The sequence below is a fragment of the Ammodytes marinus genome (assembly GCF_949987685.1).
Source record: "Ammodytes marinus genome assembly, chromosome: 3".
Taxonomy (NCBI): domain Eukaryota; kingdom Metazoa; phylum Chordata; class Actinopteri; order Uranoscopiformes; family Ammodytidae; genus Ammodytes; species Ammodytes marinus.
Genome location: NC_137232.1, coordinates 11,828,017 through 11,848,164, shown reverse-complemented (window position 1 = coordinate 11,848,164; position 20,148 = coordinate 11,828,017). Strand labels below are relative to the sequence as shown.

The 20,148-nt window shown below is 44.6% G+C and overlaps 1 protein-coding gene across 2 annotated transcripts in view; it reads right to left on the bottom strand.

The window, feature by feature from the left end:
* rasgrp4 (RAS guanyl releasing protein 4) overlaps positions 1 to 20,148 on the bottom strand; it is a 29,450-nt gene that overhangs the window by 5,252 nt on the left and 4,050 nt on the right. For both annotated transcript variants that reach the window (XM_080053970.1, XM_080053971.1), the window contains exons 2-10: positions 16,018 to 16,196; positions 7,837 to 7,948; positions 7,497 to 7,556; positions 6,269 to 6,400; positions 5,352 to 5,493; positions 4,652 to 4,825; positions 3,849 to 3,965; positions 2,298 to 2,573; positions 1,673 to 1,753 (exon numbers count right to left, since the gene is read on the bottom strand). In XM_080053970.1, coding sequence (XP_079910096.1) covers positions 1,673 to 1,753; positions 2,298 to 2,573; positions 3,849 to 3,965; positions 4,652 to 4,825; positions 5,352 to 5,493; positions 6,269 to 6,400; positions 7,497 to 7,556; positions 7,837 to 7,948; positions 16,018 to 16,196 — 1,273 coding nt within the window. The remainder of the gene's footprint in view (positions 1 to 1,672; positions 1,754 to 2,297; positions 2,574 to 3,848; positions 3,966 to 4,651; positions 4,826 to 5,351; positions 5,494 to 6,268; positions 6,401 to 7,496; positions 7,557 to 7,836; positions 7,949 to 16,017; positions 16,197 to 20,148) is intronic.

Sequence of the window (20,148 nt, the reverse complement as noted above, 5' to 3'; positions counted from 1 at the left end):
TATATTAATAATAATAATAATAATAATACATTTTATTTATATAGCGCTCTTCTCTCACTCAGAGCGCTTGATATTGATATGATACGCCTGAAAAGGAGTAGGAAGAAGTATGTAATGAGACACAAAGACTTCAAAGACTTCAATTCTGCAGATATATTACATTGTATAATACTCAGAATTGTACAAATCATTGAGATGGTTTGTATAAAATATATTCACACCTCCTAACCTAACAACAAGAAAGTTATACTACATATGTGAAGAAACATTCACAAAATAGATGGATCAAGATGCAAAATAATAATTAATACATTTACGAGCACAGGTGTTCAAAAATCATGAAGCAAAGGGGCAAAAGTTAGTTAAATTCATCAATTGTGTTTGGGTCATTTGGGCTTTTGACCTTTTTTAAGCATTTTATCAATTTTTCTTTTAACCCATTGATGACGGCTGCTGCGCGATGCCACATTGGCTCTCCTGCCTGATGCTGCGTCGCGCAGCATTATTACTTTATCTAATTTTCATGGCATTCCCAGCATAGAATGCACTGTCATTGGTTCAAATACACATGAGGTGGGTTTTGTTGATTTTTTTAAGACTTCGTGACCACCCAAAAGTTGTGTGGTTTGCCGAAAATCATGTCAATCAAAAAAATAAAAAATAAAAAAATAAAACAAAATAATAAAAAAAATACGCCAGCTATGTCGGCGACAGAACAGTTAGTGGCGTTTGGTGCGCAGAATCAAGGTCTACTATAGACTACTGACGAAAATCACACAACACATTGCATCTATTTATTAACAATATTTAATAATTTTCTAATTCATCTGATTTTGACGATTTTTAGAAATATTTGTTGGTTTGTAAGCGCTAAGGGAGCATGTTTAAATAAAACCTGTGAACCTTAACTTTTAAATGTTTTTCATTTCATGTTTCTATGTGCTACACAGGCTTAGATATTAAGGTTTTTGTAGACTTGACAATTCGTACAATTTTTTCAGAAAACCCTCAGGCATTAAGGACATGCATCCTAGATTGCCATAGTCATCAATGGGTTAATACAACCAAATTCATTTTCAGTTCAGGGGGGAAACACAAGGACCGATTGCGCATGGGTGAAACAAAAAAGAACAACACCCACCACATAACACGATTGCCTAACGTACGGCCCTTTGATGTGGTTGATTCTGATGTATACAGCGCTGAGTCTGTGCTCTTGTTTTTAAGATGTTACGCCCACAGAGAGTATATAGGCGATACACAAATATCCCTCCTCTTGTGAAAGGAGGTTAACACAATATGCAAGCCCGAAGGTGTTAAATAGAGCCTGACTTCAAAGTGACAGCAAGTGGCTTAAAGACCTACTTCACTGGTGGAAATATGAAGGTGTATTGAACTCTGAGATCCTAGGTAGTATAAATGTGCAAAAAAAATAGAAATCGGTTCATCCCAGCCTGAGCAAAGGTAGAAAGAGTGTTTTATGGTCCCACTGTCTTACCCTACATTTTCCCATGCGTGACATCACACATGGGAAAATGTAGGGCTAAGATTAACAGGACAGCTGGGCCAAGGGAAGACTGAGAGAAGAAAAACCTCATTCATTATATTATAATAGCGATTTTATAATGATGGAATGCCGGTTCCGTAAGGGTGAAGTACTCCTTTAACTGACCTGTATCTTGGGGTTCTTGGGTTCCTTGGCGTATGAAAGTTCGTATATCTCGTCCTCCGTGTAGTATAGATCTAGAGAGAGCTGAGGCATTAAAAGGACATAAGAGAAATGAGGAGATTACTCACAATACATTGCTACTGTCGACAGATAATTGACAGATAGAGTAGATGACATACATGTCCAATAGCCACATACGTACAGTATTCCACAAATACACAGAGTAGAGTTAAGAAGTAACATGCTTGCAAACCAGATGAGATCGTAGTGTAAAACTATTGTAAAACTATAAATTTGATCCACGTGTTTTTTTATTATACATTTTTTTCTTCAGTTTATTATCTGATTTCTATTATGATTATGATTATCATTATTCTTTTCTTTTTTAAATTTTATTTAATTAATTTATTTTATAATGTTTTTTATTATTATTTTTTCAAATATTTTCCAAATATTTTTCTTTGCTTTATTGATAGTGCAGAGATACAGAGATGAAACGGGGGAAGGGATGGAATAAATGAATAAAAAAAAAGACATACAGTAAGTTTGAGATGTTTATTTTTGAAATTTTCCCCTGAATTCTTGTAGCCTATATCGTATCGTTTCCTAATTGTGTCTTGCCTCGTACCGTGAGCAGATGCAGCAGGTCTTTGTTGGCCTCAAAGGGCGGCGTGTAGCTGTGGACTGCCAGCAGGTCGTTGATGTTGCTGTACAGGTGCTGCAGTTTGCTGAGGTTTATCTTCTCCTCGTCTATGTAGTCTGGCAGAGCCTCGTTTAGGGAGATGAGGTCCTTCAGATGAACACCCAGGATGGGAACCTTGAAGCCTGAGCACTCGTTGTAAAGACGCCGGTAGTTGCTGTAGTTGCTACGCGAAGACAGAAGCTCCGTCATCTCACTCAAGACCTGAAAAAAGGACAAAAATGAAGATTTAAATGAATAATTAGCCTGTTACGTGTGTGTCTGTAGTTGGTTGTTTAAACTTTACTATAAGTATATAAGTACATACAAACTCATCAAATAGGAACATCTGTCAAAAAAAAAATCTATAGGCCTAAGCAATTCTCCCAGCATACAACATTATATTTCCAACATTTCAAAGACAACACAGACAGATGAATAAATACATGATTAATTAGCCTCTTATGTGTGTCTGTAGTTGGTTGTTTAAACTGTGATATAATCAAATGAGATATAGAGACGATACAAATTCATAAAATTAAATAAAATCTGTCAATTTTGTTTTTATATATAAGCATTTCCCTCAGCACACAACATGATATTGTTTCAACATTTCCAGACAAGTTTGCAATATAAACAGCCTCTCTTGTTCTAAGCTTAAAAACAGTTAAGTTGGTACATTTTATCATATATTTTGTTAAATAAATAAATTCAATGTAAAGTAACTAGATATGAAATGTTGTGAGGATAAGACATAGACACCATTGTTTTCCTCTCAAAGAAAACAAGAAGTGAAAACGTCACCTATAACGGAGAATTCTCATATTAGCGGTTACACCCAAACACTTGTTTTCCTCTCTCTTGTAGAGCATGCTAAACTGATTTCCAAATCATATGCAAGCAAATCTCACAAAACATACTGTAGCAATAAATGGTCAGACAGTGAAGACAGAAGAAAATTATAAAATGTTGAATAAGAAATATGAGGTGTCAAAAAAGGCAAAGTTTAGGAAATAGAATGATTCAATATAGGGAAAGTTTAAAGCTGTAGTGCAGAACTTTTTCAGATTGACGAATGTCCATTACATTCAAGCCATCGCCAAATGAGTTGACACAAAGTTGATTAAGCCTATCAGCTCCACAAGACTATCTCTGTATTACTCAGTATGGCAGCGTTTACAAACTGGTGTCGCCCCCCCTGACACTGGCACAGAAGCTCAGAAAAATCCCGATAAGCGCCCACGGAAAAGTTGCGGTTGTTGATTCTACTGTTAGAATAAACCTGGACGTATAGCAGAAGGTATAAAATCCATTAGCGATCACCGAAGACTTAGCTCATGTAAGTAGATGCACTGTGCACAGTGTTGTTGTAATCACTAAGAATTCCTCATGGGGGCGACAGAAGTTACGCACTATAGCTTTAATCGTCATAGTTATGTTGTGATGAAGTGGTAATACATAAACACACGGACGGACAGTGATATGTCATATTATAAATACCTTAGTGATGTCAGGCGTCAGCAGGTTAGAGGTGTCTTTGAGTCGGGAGATGGAGCTGTGGCAGAGGCCTCCAGTCACGGCCATTAGAGTGTTAAAGTTTTGCAGAGCTCGGAGTTTCTATTGATGAAAAGAGCAGAGTGAGTGAATGACTGCAGCAGGGTGCATAACCACACTTTTTCATGGTGTAGTTTAGTTTTATTTGTGCAGATAAACAAGATTAAAATGGCAAAAAGATGCACACAGACATACATAAATGCACGGGTGGGACAAAAGAAACCCCGAAGGGCTTATAAAGGATGCCCACCTTACATTAAAATACAATAAGTTAAAGAAATAAAGTAAAAGAAAAGGACAAACACTTAAACACTAAAGGTGGAGTCAGTGATTCTGGACATGGTTTGTTTGGACATACATTTTTGTCAAAATCAGTGAATATCTCCTCACAATACCTATACCTGTCCGTACTGTGTGTCTGCTGAAAAAATAATAATCCAGTGTTAATACACAGCCTATAGGCTCTGTAAACGGGCATGTTGCTAGCTACGGTGGGCCCCCCTTTGTTTACATACCCTTTGTTTACACACCAGTTTACAGAGCCTAAGCTGTGTATTAACTCCAGCTTTTTTGCAGCACACACACAGTAGAGACAGGTAGCGGATTGTGAGGACATATTAAATGATTGTAACAAAAAGTGATTCTAACAACAACAAGAATTTTCCAGAATCACTGACTCTACCTTTAAGTCATTTTTCAAGTACAGTTCTTGGCAACCAAAAACAAAAGCGTTTCAAAGCCAGTTTTACCTGAGCTACGTGGATGAACTTGGAGAAGACCTGAGCCCTCTGCTGCGCTGTGTGTCTGCTGAGGATCATCAGCTGGACCCACTGTGACACCCCGTTACACATCATGACAGAGCGCTCCAGAGCCGGGATGTCCCGCACAGAGCCGCGCACCACGTAGCTACGGTAGTCCAGGAACTAAACACATAAATTAGGTTAGGTTAAGTTAAAGACCTACTGTATTTCACTGGTCGAAATATGAAGGTGTATTGAACTCTGAGATCCTATGTAGTATAAATGTGCATTTTTCTTTAAATCGGTTCATCCTATCCTGAGAAAAGGCAGAAAGAGTTTATGTTTTATGGTGTCACTCTCTAACCCTACATTTTCCCATGCGTGAAATCACACATGGTAAAATGTAGGGTTAGGATTAACAGGACAGCTTGGCCAAGGGAAGACTGGGGGAAAGAAAAACCTCATTCATTAATAATAGCGATTGTATAATGATTGAACGCCGGTTCCGTATGGGTGAAGTATTCCTTTAACGGAGAGAAAATGATCAATCTAAAAGCTGTCACTTAAAATTACATTTTAAATATATATATAATTTATTTGCCAAAGTATAATGTCTTTTTTTCTATCAAGATATATTATTACAGACAAATGACCTTTGACATTTTGATTGGAATTCATTCTTTCAGCATTTTTCTTTCACTGAACTCACCGACACGTTACAGAAGTTCTTGAACTCGAGGTAGCTGAGGTGCTCGGCCATCTCGTCCGCCTCCATGTGGTCAAAGATCAAAGACACCTTCCTCTTCTTCACCGAGGGCGAGGGCGCATGCAATATCTTCACATGAGGGCTTCTAGGAAAAGGACAGCCATACACGGACAAAAATAGATCGTTTTACTATTTATAGAAACACTCTATTTTGTATATACTATATCGGGGGGGAAAACACTTGTTTAAGTTGTTGCCAAAGTACAGGTAGCCTGGCACCGCCCGCCTACCTACTTCCGCTCAATTTTCATTTCACTTCAGTAGTACAAATGAAATGAAGTACAATGGTCTGGTTGGACCAGGCTAAAGTACAGTTCCTTCAGGGCAAGAATCCAATCAAAGCATTGCTCACTCACAGTAAGGAAGTAACTTTCTTGGCATTCATTCGACTTGAAAACAAGAATTTTTAAAACTTAAAATGTGATTAATCACAATTTTACTGTCAAACGAATCTCGATCGTTTGACAGCTCTAATTAAAATACATTAAACCTTTTTGACTTTTTCAGATTTTTTTTTTGTACAGAGTTGAAATGGGGAGACAGAGAGAGAGGGGGATGACCTGCAGTAAAGGTCCACGGGTCAGATTCGAAACCCACGACCACTGGAACCAATATGGTGTATGCTCTATCCACTACGCCACCGGAGCACCTGGACTTTTTCTCTCTTGAAGTAGATTGCTCACTCACAAGCAGGAGTAAGGAAGTAACTTTTGTTGCATTCATTTGACTTAAAAACAAGAATTGTTAAACTTAAAATGAGATTAATCACGATTTTAAAATAAATTATCGTTTTAGAGCCCTAATTCAAATACATTAAACCTTTTTGACTTTTTCTCTTTTAGAATAGCTTGCTCACTCACAGGCAGGAGTTGTCGATGAGCTGCTGGTGCATCTCCTCTCCTTCTGAGCGCACCAGAGCCCACAGGTCTCCCATGGTCTGCTCCAGGAGAGGGTCTGCCTCAAACACAGCCGGGAACTGGCTGATCCACTGTCTATACAACAGCACAGAAACATGGGTTTACTACAGGCAAGTAGAGCAGGATAACAGTCAACTTCAGAATCAGAATCACTTTTATTACATCTTATTGTACAGTACACAAGGGTAAAATTCTTAGGCTTGGTTCCTCAACATTCACATAGCAGCAACAATACAAGATAAAATAAAGATAAGTAAAAATATATCAATAATAACAACTGTCACTGTCTGTCACATACCACCCTCAAGAAGGCATGAGGCGGTATGATATTGTGTCGGTATGATTACCTTAAGCAAAAATACCATGGTTTCACAGTATAGCGATTAAAGTGTGGATACATGTCTTTCTTTCTTAATTAAATAGAATTCGGCTGAACAATCCTTTTCATTTTAAACAATATACATAATATTCCGAACATTAATACACTTCTATGATAACATAATGCAATACATAATTGTATCATTCTAAACCAAATTGCAATAAAAGCAGTCCTTTAAGTGAGCAGCTCAAAAAGGTTTTTAGAGACATGCTTTGTTTTCTACATATTTCTCTAATATTAAAAGTTATGATGCAGGACTATTCTGAACATCTATACAGGTGAATGTTAACCTGTGCTAATACCTTATACCGGTATATGACAGAATTTAATATTGTTTATGGAACCTTGACTTTTATAAACACCATGAAACTGGATACCGGCCCATGCCTACAGGTGAAACTCATATTATTGGAATATCCTGGAAAATGAATTGGAATTGAGGCAAGAATTCATGCAAAAAGGGACCCAAACCAAGTACTGAGTACATATGCATGATTACACTTTATAGAGGGCTGACATTGCTGTAATTAAAATCCCTTTTTTTATTGATTTCATGTAATATTCAAATTTTCTGAGATTTTTAATTTGGGGTTTTCATAACCTGTAAGCCATAATCAAAAGCATAACACATAATGGCTTGAAATATATCTCACTCTGCATGTAATGAGTCTAGATAATATATTATTTTCACATTTAAAGATTAATTACTGAAATAAATGAACTTTTTCATGATATTAAAATGTTTCGAGTTTCACCTGTATACACCTTAAAGTGCCTGCTGTCCCAACTCACCTGATAAGATGGCGGATCTGTGTGCGTCCTCTCTTGTCCGAGGAGGGAGAATCCTTGTAAGTGAGAAAAGGAGTCAAGGAACTCTAAAACAAACACACTGACTAGTGCAGCTATGGCCCACCTCACATTAACACCCAACACCAGCAGGGATATATATTTCAAATCTGCTTTGCCGACGCGTAGTGCTAAAAACACAAAGCCATGCCTGTTTTTCCTGATCTGATTAATAGAACGTGGTCCCGTGATTTGGGAGGGGAACAGCAGTGTGTGTGGAACCGGTAGGACCAGAAAACAAACTGCAAACTGAATGACGGTTTAAAGGTTTATGGTTTAAGGATATAGGGTGAGAAGTTTCTGGGTGAACATCTGAGAGGGGACGACCCAACTGTGCATCATGAGTGTCATGTGGACCAGCTGGGACCCTCGTGGGCTGAGGAGCTTCCCGTCGCAATCTGTTGGACCCCCCCCCAAAAACAAACACACAGCGGCACATTAGCGCACACATAAGAAGGGATTAATGTGGCTAAAAACAACAACAACAGTAGAAAACGGTGTCTGGCACGGTGGCACAGGGGGTCAAGTAGTTCAATTCAGTTCAGGCAGTCATTTTTTTATTTATATTTTTTTCAGATTGGTTTTCTCCTTCTATATTATTTGATTTTAAATTTCTATAATGGTGTGAGAGTCTGTCTGTGTTAGCCAGCTGGCGACGAAATGACAACCTGCCCAAGGTGTTTTCCTGCCTTTTGCCTATACTGTATGAGACACAACCCACTGTGACATAGAGTAGACATATTTAAATTTAGAAAAGAAATAGTCTGGACAAATAGGCCTATGTCTGTATACCTTTCCATAACACATGATATGCATTACATCATTCTAAGGGCATTACATGTTAGAGCTCACTGGGTTGTTTTAGGTTGTTGCTGAAAGTGGGTCAAGGCCATTGTTAACATAACGTAACATGTTCAGGCTCAAAACAAGTGGCACCAGAGCTTTTCTTTCAAATTATCTAACCTGCATTGGATCCTTTTCAGTTTCACATATTAAAAAAACAACGTTGGTGCTCACAATAGCCTGAAGCACATCTCTCTCTCTCTCTCTCTCTCTCTCTCTCTCTCTCTCTCTCTCTCTCTCTCTCTCTCTCTCTCTCTCTTGTTAGTAGAACATGTGCATGCATGTGATCTGCAGAGGCAATGATAATGCTGTTCTAGTCTGCTTGCCGTGATGTATCGGACCCGAGCAAAGGCTTAAATTAAATAATAACTATACAAAAATAGCTTTTGTTGTTGCTGATGGTTCTCGTTTGCTGTTACAGGTCATTTATAATCATCAGAGGGAAAAATTAGACTGTTTCATAACCATTTGGAAGTTCCTTGTAGAAAGTTTAAGGCTACATACATGTCCAATCGTTTAAAGGGTCAGTACAACAAAACCAGCCCCTAAAAAAAACAAAAAAAACAATCCCTTTTCCTTCCTCTTAGTGTTATCTGGACATTCAGATATGTTTGGGTTTATTTGTGTATTTCCTTCACCAGTGGTGTTCAAAACGGTTGGTTACGTTGTAACCCAGGTTCTCTGAGTGGAGAGACTATCTCTCCACCTTACATATTCCATATGTACGGGGACTGACCCCCACGGGGGCAGTTGACGTGGATACTCTTTAAGACACACCACTTGTGGCGGCCACGCATGATTGGCCAGCCATGGCTATATAAGCCACACACATGCGTGGCCTCTTCGGTTAACCTTGATTGGAACGCGTTTCTGAGCGGCATCTTGGCTGGAGAGATAGTCTCTCCACTCAGAGAACCTGGGTTACTACGTAACCAACCGTTCTCTATCGTGTCAAGACTATCTCTCCACCTTACATATTCCATATGTACGGGGACCTCTGTAAGACACACCGCGAGGAAACCAAGCAGAACCAGCTGCTCCTGCGGGAGCCTAATAAAAAAAAGGCAGTTGAGTTCGAATGACACGTCACCACCACCAGAGTGTTCACCCATGTGCCCAGTATAAAGGAACTATATACAATTATACATTATGTACACACCCATCGCCAAGGCGCCAGACGCTACTAAGGCCAAGCTGGCCCTGCAAGACGCTAAGGCGAGCCATGAATGGGTAGATGGCCTAGCCCAAACGCGCACCAGAGCGTGAGTCAAACTTGTGGTCGGCGGCATCCCTCTATGGCTCCGTCGAGATGCTGCATTGAGCCCAGCACTCGCCGCCGTACAAATCTCCGATAGAGGGGCCCTCGACATAGGGCCCATGACGTAGCAATGCCCCGTGTGGAGTGCGCCCTCACCCCTACTGGGGTCGGCTTGCCTGCCCTCTCATATGCCTGCTGGATAGCATCCACAACCCAGTGGGAAAGCCTGGCCTTGGAGACTGGCTGTCCAAGACGGTTAGGCTTGTAACAGACAAAGAGCTGGTCCGTTGTCCTATGGCCACGTGTCCGATGCAGATACACTGTTAGGGCCCTGACTGGGCACAGTTAGTGACCGCCTACTCCACCCTGCTTCACCTTCCCGAGGAGGGTGGAAAGGGTGCAGCTCAATAGATCGACCGGTGTGGGACTCAGACCAGACTTTAGGGTGGAATGCAGGGTTTGGGCGCAGCACCACCCCAGCACCACCTGGCAAGAAGCGGCAGCAGCCCTCATGCACTGAAAGAGCATGCAGCTCTCCCATTCTCTTAGCAGACACAATTGCGAGCAAAAACGCTGTCTTGAGAGAAAACCATTCTAGCCTAGCTGTATCCAGGGGCTCGAATGACAGCACCACCTCCAAATCCAATGGGGGGACAGCTGGCCTTCTGCGATGTGGAGTAACCCTACGAGCACCTCTAAGAAACTGAGCAATAAGGTCGCAACAGCCTTCTGCCAGCTTCCGAGGTCCAACACGGGCTGCCTTTATGGCTGCCACTATTCCCCTCAATGTCAAGGGAGATTTTCCCACCTCCAACATTTCCTGGAGGAACTGGAGAATGTCATGGGCCGTGCAGGCGAGGGGATCCACTTGTCTCGAATTGCACCATGATTGAAACACTCCCCAACGATAAGCGTATGCCGCCCTCGTTGATGGAGCCCGGGCTCCTTGTAGAGTGCTAACCACAGACTGGGGCAACCCCATAGCTAGAAACCCGGCCCTCTCAGGGGCCAGGCCCCAAAGCCGGAGACCCTGGGGAAAAGGATGAAAGAGAGTCCCGTGGACCTGGGACAGGAGGTCCCGCCGACCCGGGAGCTCCCACGGGTGTCCCTGAAGGAGGGGTGCAATCGCTGAGAACCAGATCATCTGGGGCCAGTTGGGGGCCACCAGGATGAGGCTCACCTCTTCCACCTGAACTCTCTGTAGAAGTGGACGATGGAGGGTGAAGGGAGGGAAGGCATACAGGAGGCCCTGTGGCCACTGGTGTGCCATGGCATCCGTGACCAAGGACACACCGTGCAAAGAACACACCAAACCGACTGTTGCCTCTCCCTTTTCATGGAGAAAAAGAGGGGACAGTGAGCTGTCTCCCTCGAGGCGAAGAGATCGGCTGTGGCTGTACCAAAGCGCTCCCAGATCTCGCTCACGACCTCCGGATGCAGTCTCCATTCCCCGGGGAGGGGTCCCCCTCTGGAGAGCCGATCCGCCGCAAGGTTCACCTGACCCGGCACGTGCATCGCCCTGAGGGACTTGAACCGTGGATACGCCCACTCCCATATTATCTGAGCCAATCTGCAAAGGCGCGGGGAACCCAGGCCCCCCTGCCTGTTTATGTATGCCGCTGCCGCTGTACTGTCTGTCCTTACCAGTACATGGCGGTTTTCCAGCTCTGGCCGGAAGTGCAAAAGAGCTAAATGGATAGCCTGCAATTCCAACTGATTGATGTGCTGTGTCAACCAGGGTCCATGCCATTGGCCACTGATGCCTTGACCCTTGTGTACGGCTCCTCAGCCTACCAGGGAGGCATCGGTGGACACCACCTGGCGACGCAACACCGGCCCCATTTTGCCCCGTGCTAAATTGGCTGTTCCTCCCACCAGCGGAGAGCTATGCGCAGTCTGTGTGACACCAACACTCTGGCATGCAGATCTCTCTGTGGACAAAGTCCCAGGCTCAGGAGGCAACGCCGCACTGGGCGCATGTTCAGAAGGGCCAGGGGCACTATGTGCACTGTGGCTGCCATCGACCCCAAGAGTCGGAGGCAGAATCTCCAGGTCACTCTGGCTCCCAAACGAAACTGGGACAAGCACGCGCCACTGAGGGCGGCCTGTCTCGCAGACGTCACAAAAAAGAGTTCCTGATTTGGCATCCAAACACATGCCCAGGAACTCTGTCGATTGCAAAGGCTGCAGCCTGCTCTTTCTCTTGTTGAGGCGCAGGCCCAGGTGCTCCAGGTGCTGCAGAAGCCGGGTCACATTGATGCGACACTGTTCCTCTGAGCGAGCACACACCAGCCAGTCGTCCAGGTAATTCAGGATGCGAAGACCTTCCTGCCGCATAGGACCCAGGACTGCATCCATGCACCTTGTGAACGTGCGAGGGGCCAGTGATATCCCGAATGGGAGGACGCAGAACTCGAAAATTTGGCCGTTGAAGGCAAACCTGAGAAAACGTCTGTGTCCCTCCCATATTGGGATCTGGAAATAAGCATCCTCCAGGTCGATTGTGGCGAACCAGTCGTCTTGGAGGATAGCCTGTCGAACCCTCTGCACCGTCAGCATCCTGCATCGTAGGGGCCTCAAACACTTGTTGAGCCCCCTTAAGTCCAAAATTGGTCTCAGTCTCCCATCTTTTTTCGGGATGAGGAAGTACCGTGAGTAGAACCCAGCCTGCAGATTGTTTTGCTCCACCTCTCTGATGGCCTTCTTGGCGAGGAGAGTGCAGATCTCTGCGGCTAGAATCTCCCTGCGCTGTGGGTCTTTCACCACTGTAAATGTGGCTGACCTCATCAGCGGGGGTGGGTGCCGAAACTGCAACCAATAACCCTGAGTCATGGTGGACACCACCCAGGGATCCCCCCCAAGGGTCTCCCAGGACCGCAGCCGTCCCGAGGGACAGCAAGGGGGGTTTGGGTTCCACAACTGTCAGGACTGTGGGGAGGGCCTGGGGCTCTTCGGCCCCCGGCCCCTCCCCCTTGGCTGACCCCGTCTAGTCCTACCCCGCCGGCTGGCCTCCAAGTGGACCCTTAGGTCACCTGGAGCCCCAGACCGCAGGGGTGGCCCGGCCCGTGGAGTTGTTGGGGCATGCTGTTCACGGCCCTGCCGGAGCATTACCGTCACCTCCCGAGCACAATGGCGAGCCTCTTGGCCCTGCTGGAGCATTTTACTTGCATCCGGCCCAAACAAGGCCGATGGCACCACAGGCAGCCTGAGCAGACAGGCCTGGTCCTCCCCTTGTAGGCGTGACTGACTCAGCCAGAGGTGGCGCCTCACCATCCAGAGAGAGGCCATAGCCCTGCCTGTTGCCACTGCTTGCTCCTTCATCAGCTTAGCTAGGATCGAGGACACCTGCTGTATCTCAGCAGCTAGAGCGGAGCCTTCCTGCTCCAACCGTCTGGACAACTGGCGCTGATACAAGGCTAGAATAGCCCCTGTATTGACCAGCTGTCCCTGGGTTGCCATAGCTCCATGCACTCTGGTGAGCATGGCATCCATCGTTTTAGTATTTCTGCTTGGGCAGCCTGGCTTCCCCAGAACCGACTTGGTAGGGGACACCAAGGCCCCCAAGGTTTGATCCATGGGAGGAGGTGGTCCACAGCCTATCCTCTCCCGACCTTGCACACTAGCTAGCCGTCTGGATAGACCTGACCAGCGATGGGCTTCAGCTGGTTTCTCAAATTGCTTGAGCACCAGTTCCTCTAGATCGGGAAGCAGCGGTACGGAAAAAGAGCGCGTCTGCCCCATCTCTTCATCATCAAAACGGGAGGCCGTCCGGCCCTGCTCCGCTGGCAATTCAGCATCCAATGCCTGAGCAGCCCGAGTGATAACTTACTGATAGAAAGGAGTCGAGCGCTCCTGCTCCTCCTCTACCTCTTGCTGTGCCTCCACACCCATCTGGCCGAGGGGGAGGTCTTCCCCCTCTGAGTCCACCCCCAGAATGTCAATTTCCCCTCCCTCCGACGTGGGGTATCCCTGCCCCAACTCCCCCTGCTCCGCCATTGCAGAGGTGGGGGGCTGGGTTATGGATGGGACCATCATTGCTGCTGCAGAGGAGGGGATTGCTTCTCTGAACCCTCCAGCAGCCACACCTGGGGTATGAATTAATGAGTGAGGCTCCTCCCCCATGTGATCATTCCAAACCACTACCCTTGGCTGCTTCGCCCCCTGTGGCTGCCCAATGAGTGTGGCCGGACGTTTGAGAGAAAACACCAAAGCCCTAGCCTCCCTCACCCTTGCTGGCAGGATAAAACAATTCATGCAGGAGGCGGGGTCCTGGCTGGCCATGCACGCATGGTCCCGCCCCAGACAATGCAAGCATTGATCATGACCGTCCTCCATTGGCATTTTTACCCCGCAGCCCGAGCAGGGGTGGCCCCTTGGGCTAGACATTTTCTCTGGACCCAAAATGTTTGAATGCTTTGAACTTTGGGAGATGTAGCTAATGCACGTGGCACTAATCACCCCACGCTGACACCGAAACTCTCGCTGTCTGCGGGGACGTGCCCTCTGAAACTTCTGAAATTTACTTTTTGTTTCCTGGAATTTACCCGCGGCTTAAAGTACGCCCGTTCGCTTCCTCCGACTAGGTCGGGTTTCACGAGGGACTATGGCTGTGGCGTTAAACGGCGCCCGTTAATACACACAGCCACACTCTGGCCACTCTTTTCTCTCAGTGGTTCAGCGATCAGCTGTGAAGCACTCCGCCGCTTCCTCCGACGGGGTCGGATTTCACGGAAGACAATGGCCACGCTTCCAACAGCCTGTGCAGTAAAGACAATACAGCGATCCAGAGAGGGGCCCGTAGACCAGCTCTCCTACTCACTAGGAAAGCGGACAACGCTGTTGTCACCACACCTGCTGAACCCACACAACTCAAACACTTTGCTTCTTTCTTCTCTATTTGCTTTGCTTTATTTTTTCACGCACGTCTACTGCTTGTCCGTGGAAATCAAGGAATCGAAGAGGCCACGCATGCGTGTGGCTTATATAGCCACGGCTGGCCAATCATGCGTGGCCGCCACAAGTGTTGTGTCTTAAGGCCAGGACACACCAGTCCGACTACCCGAAAATGGAGACTGCCGATTCAGGGAGCTCCAGTCTTCCCGTCGCGGCCGAAAAAGTGCAAAGAACACACCAAACCGACTGTTGCCTTTCCGTACGCTCTGCGCTTGCGCGGGACGTAATGTCTCCATAACAGCAGGCGGCGCTAATCTGTATTGTGGCCCGAAAAAATATGGAAGCCGGAAATGATGGGACGGCTCTCTAGACCATCAACATAGATATAAATACGTATTTATATTTATGGACCATAAAGAGCACCATTTTTAGCAGAGAGTGTCAAGCATGGTGTCGAGCAGTCAACAAGGGTTGATGCATGTGAGTACTCGCTGAACGAAACAAACAAACAAACAAACACATTAAAACGATGGCTAACTGTTGTTAGCTGTTTGTGCTACCCGCCTCACTTCCGGGCTTCACTGATTCGCTAGCCCTCCACAAATCAAATTGCTCAAACTGAAAGACTGTCTCAAAAGAAGCCCGACGACATCAACTACGACCGATTTCACGGCACACACCAAACAGATTTGTGTCTCCGTCCCCTCGAAACTCTACGACGGCGATTATCGGGCCGGTGTGTCCTGGCCTTTAAAGAGTATCCACGTCAACTGCCCCCGTGGGGGTCAGTCCCCGTACATATGGAATATGTAAGGTGGAGAGATAGTCTTGACACGATAGAGAACATAAAACTACTCAAATGAAGCATCTATTTTGTCTGGTTACACTCAGTGTTTTTATTACCGGTATTATCATTATATTTGACCTATAACTATAGTATTCTCTTAGAAAACTGTCAAGATTCGAAATTAACCTAGACATAATTTTTAGAAAAATATGCGGTTGTTGTTCTGCAATTAAAACATAAACTATTGTTTCACTAGATACCACTAGGGTATCCAGACATGTTTGTTTAGGGATTTGGATGGACTGACCGCTCAAGAGAGACAGAGAGAGAGAGAGAGAGAGAGAAAGAGAGAGAGAGAGTTTTGTATCGTTTAACATTGCATGGGAATAGCTAGTTGGCCTGTGCAGCCCAACTGAACAAAGCTTGATTGTATGTCTGCCCTTTGTGTCCCTCACTCTCTCTCTCACCCTGGACCCACCCACCCCCCAAACACACACACACACACACACACACACACACACACACACACACACACACACACACACACACACACACACACACACACACACTGCCCACTCTCCCACATCCCTCATTTATATAACCTGGGTGAGATAAAGAGTAAATAGACACATGACACACTTTTCGGGAACACGTCATTCTAACACTTTGCGGGGACCTTGACTGACCGAAGCAGTTTAAGCAGCGCTGTATGAGCTCATCCAGGCTAGCGGCGCTGGCGCTAGCAGCGGCCGGGACGGGGCTCTGCAAAGCCCGCGTGATGTCCTGGGGACTGGGGCATGTGTTCCTCCGCCGCTGCACCAGCTTCCCTCTCTTCATCACAGCCGGGCTCTCCACATTGGGCTTCCTAAAAGAGAAAAAGAAAGAGAGGGAGAGAGAGAGAGAGAGAGAGAGAGAGATTCATCAAAACCATTTTATTTACATGTTTGATATATTACAGGAACTTTCAAATAAAGTGCAGTTGATTGCATATCCCTTCTTTTGTATTCAAATAAATAATATAACAAGAAAGTGATGTGTTTTTATTTGTTAATTTTTTATTATGATTATTAGTTTTCATGTAATATGTACCTGTTACCTGTAATAATTCAAGTGTACTTTATTATGTACTATATTGTTTGTATTATTTTCATATTAAAGGTGCATACTGTATCGTTCAAAATCCTGAGAAACAGTATGGGGAGGGGGGTTGTTCTGATTGTTCTCATTTATTATTTCTGATATCTGTAATGCTTTGACTCTACTGTTTTCCACAATTGTCTTGCCAATAAAGCTTTTTGAAATTTGAATGTGAGAGAGTTACGCAAACACAAGCGAGTATATAAGTAGCCTAGAAATAAGTATGTCAGAGTGTGGTGAGGTAGCGCAGGTCAGCATCTGAGGAAATGCATCTCCACACATCTGATAAGCCTTTGCTACAGCGCTGCATCTGTCTGAAACATCACACACACACACACACACACACACACACACACACACACACACACACACACACACACACACACACACACACACACTGCAAACTGCAAACTGCAAAAACAACAAAGCTTTGTGTGTTTCTGTGGAAGTACAGCATGGTTTGACAGTACTAAATCACTTCGTAGTATTAATGCCTTTTAACATAAGTTGTAGTACCCTGGAAATCTGAAAGTTAAGCCAAATAAGTACAATATTATGTCACATTGGGATGAAGTCATTGATGCAGTAAATTATGTCACACATCTACAGTAATACTGATTAGAAAGACATTGACTTTCTACAGCTTTTTTTGCTCAGGGAACCAGTTTTGAGGGCCTGTATGCATTCAGAAAAGAGCAGCTAAATGTCATATTTACTGCAATGTGCTGTACAGTATGGAGGGTATGGGAGACACAGGTCTGCTACACAAAGCACACGTTTGACGGCATATGAAAACAGGACAAGAGGTTTGATGGACAACATTTAGTGTTGGTGAGTGTGTGTGTGTGTGTGTGTGTGTGTGTGTGTGTGTGTGTGTGTTTGTGTGTGTGTGTGTGGGCTTGATAGAGGAGCCACACACACAGGCACAGGTTGAGAGAAGGGGACACACACTCACCTTGCTGCATACGTACATTGTCGTATGTCGTCTACATTGTTTAATTTCATCTTTTCATCCGAGACCATTCCTCATATGAACTGAACACAAGACACAGGTGCACACACACGCATGTAAATTAGGTTTCTTTTTTAGAAATAAATCATGCTTCTCATGGCAGGCCAGGAAACGTCTGTTCACTGCGACCTTTTTACCGTTGTTAGATTACGGTGACCTGCTGTTCATAAACGCCCCTGACCAGTACCTCAAGAAATTGGATACCGTCTACCACTGTGCTCTGCGATTTTTAACTGGCTGTGGAAATCGTGTCCACCATTGTACCCTGTATGCCACTGCAAAATGTCCATCGCTATCTGTACGCAGACTCTCACATTGGTTGTTTTTTGTTTACAAGTGTCTTATTGGGCTGGTCCCTTCATATCTATGTGTTTACATGTCCACAAACAAATGTAGCTATGGTTTGCGTTCTAGGGATGTGTTACAGATGTTGGTACCCAGAGCTAGAACTGAGTTAGGGAAAAAGGCCTTTAAATATGCTGCGCCTTCTGCCTGGAACACTGTGCAAAAGCAGCTGAAGCTGCCGGAGCTGGTCACCTTGGGAGAATTCAAAGGAATCCTGAAGGACAGAGAAGATAGTTCTCTTGGTCAATGCAATTGTTTGTAAAGCTATTTTCTGATAACGGCCGGGTTTATTCATTCATCTGTCACCAGTTTATTTATTTAATTTTTAACTGTACTCATTTCAATCTTCATATAGTCTTGTCCCTGATCTTGTATTGTACTTTACCTGACGTTGAATGTGGTGTATGAGAATTGTGGTTGATTGTTCTTATTGTATCATGGTGCTGCCTTCTTGGCCAGGTCATTCTTGAAAAAGAGATTTTAATCTCAATGAATTTTACCTGGTTAAATAAAGGATATTGATTGATTGATGTTGCAAAGGGTTGTAAGTGGACCTTACTTTGTTTTTGGGATCACCATCAAGTCAAAAAGGGTGTGAAGAACTGATATTCTCAGATAGTGTTGTTGGTGTATATTGTGTTTCCTTTGGCTTTCAAGGAAAGTTTGAGAACAGATCCCGAACTTACTTTTGGTCAGACATAGGGGGCGAAGTGGATAGGGTGGTGGATCCACAATTATAGGGTTGTTGTTTCGATACCCAGTCTCCCCGCCACATGTCCATGTGTCCCTGAGCAAGACACTGAACCCTAAATGTCTCCTGATAGTTAGCCAGCACCCTGCGTGCTATAGCTGCTGCTATCAGTGTAGGAATGTGTGCTCCAGTTGTAAGTCTTTGGATAAAATGTAATGTAAAGTAACATGTAACATATCATATAGACCACTGGACATAAAGTGAAGCTGGATTGATGAGTGAAGAGTCAGAACCAAGATCAGGGAGGGAGCATCACCATATTTTAACTGTGTTACTGTAACATAGAGTTAGACAAATGACATGTCATTTATTTCATGATGAGATAAATGCTTCCTCTTCAGATCATGGCCTCAGTTTAGCAACGTCTGACTGTATTTCACAATAACCATTGAGTGACTCTTCATACATGTATACATTTGAACTGGTATCTTTGCTTCAGTTTAGCAAAAAGAGAGTTAGTTCCACAATCAAATTTGAAATGTGTGTGTGTTTCTGTGTGTGTGTAGAAAGAGCTTTTACAATGTATGAAGTCGGTCTCCATGCTGCAGTGACTGAGATGAATTTACCAGGAAACACTTTGAGTTCAGAGAACTGGCCACAAGTTCCCTGAATGACCAGATCTGTATTCCCTTCTGTCAACCATGTGCCTAACACACACACACACACACACACACACACACACACACACACACACACACACACACACACACACACACACACACACACACACACACACACACACACACACACACACACACACACACACACACACACACACACACACACACACACACACACACACACACACACACACACACACACACACACACACACACACACACACACACACACACACACACACACACACACACACACACACACACACACACACAAAATACATAAGTGAAGACAAACATACAACACTCCACACACAACAATGTTGAGTTTTTTCTACTTACAACATGGATGCAGAATTTAATACAGATGCTCAGGGCGACATTCACTTCTATTTATATCCATTCTGCTTCTTCCTGCCTGTATTGTATATGGGCTGTTTCATCCAGTTGTCTCAGCACACATTGGATTCAGAAACCCTGATCAGGGTCATTGAAATCACTCTACAGACAGCGGGGCTTGGAAACCTGCCCAGTAACAGAACCTCACCTGTCCAGCCAATCCTCCTCTTCCTCGCCTCATTAGGAAGGCTGGCATCTGAATGACTTCAAAACACTAACACTAAACATCACCATATTTTCCACCATGAGCTATTTTACGGTACAACAAGCACACAATCACACAAGCACACAATCACGCAAGCACACAATCACACAATCACACAAGCACACAATCACACAAGCACACAATCACACAATCACACAAGCACACAATCACACAAGCACACAATCACACAAGCACACAATCAAGGTGCCTGTGGGTTAATCTTCATCCCTGCCTCAGCAACCTGTAGCATTTCTACTTTATTTTCTGGTGAAAATCTTTCATCTGGGGGCGCCCTTAGCTCAGTTGGTAGGGCGTCCCCCCTACACCCCCCCGGGCCGGGCCCAGCAGCAG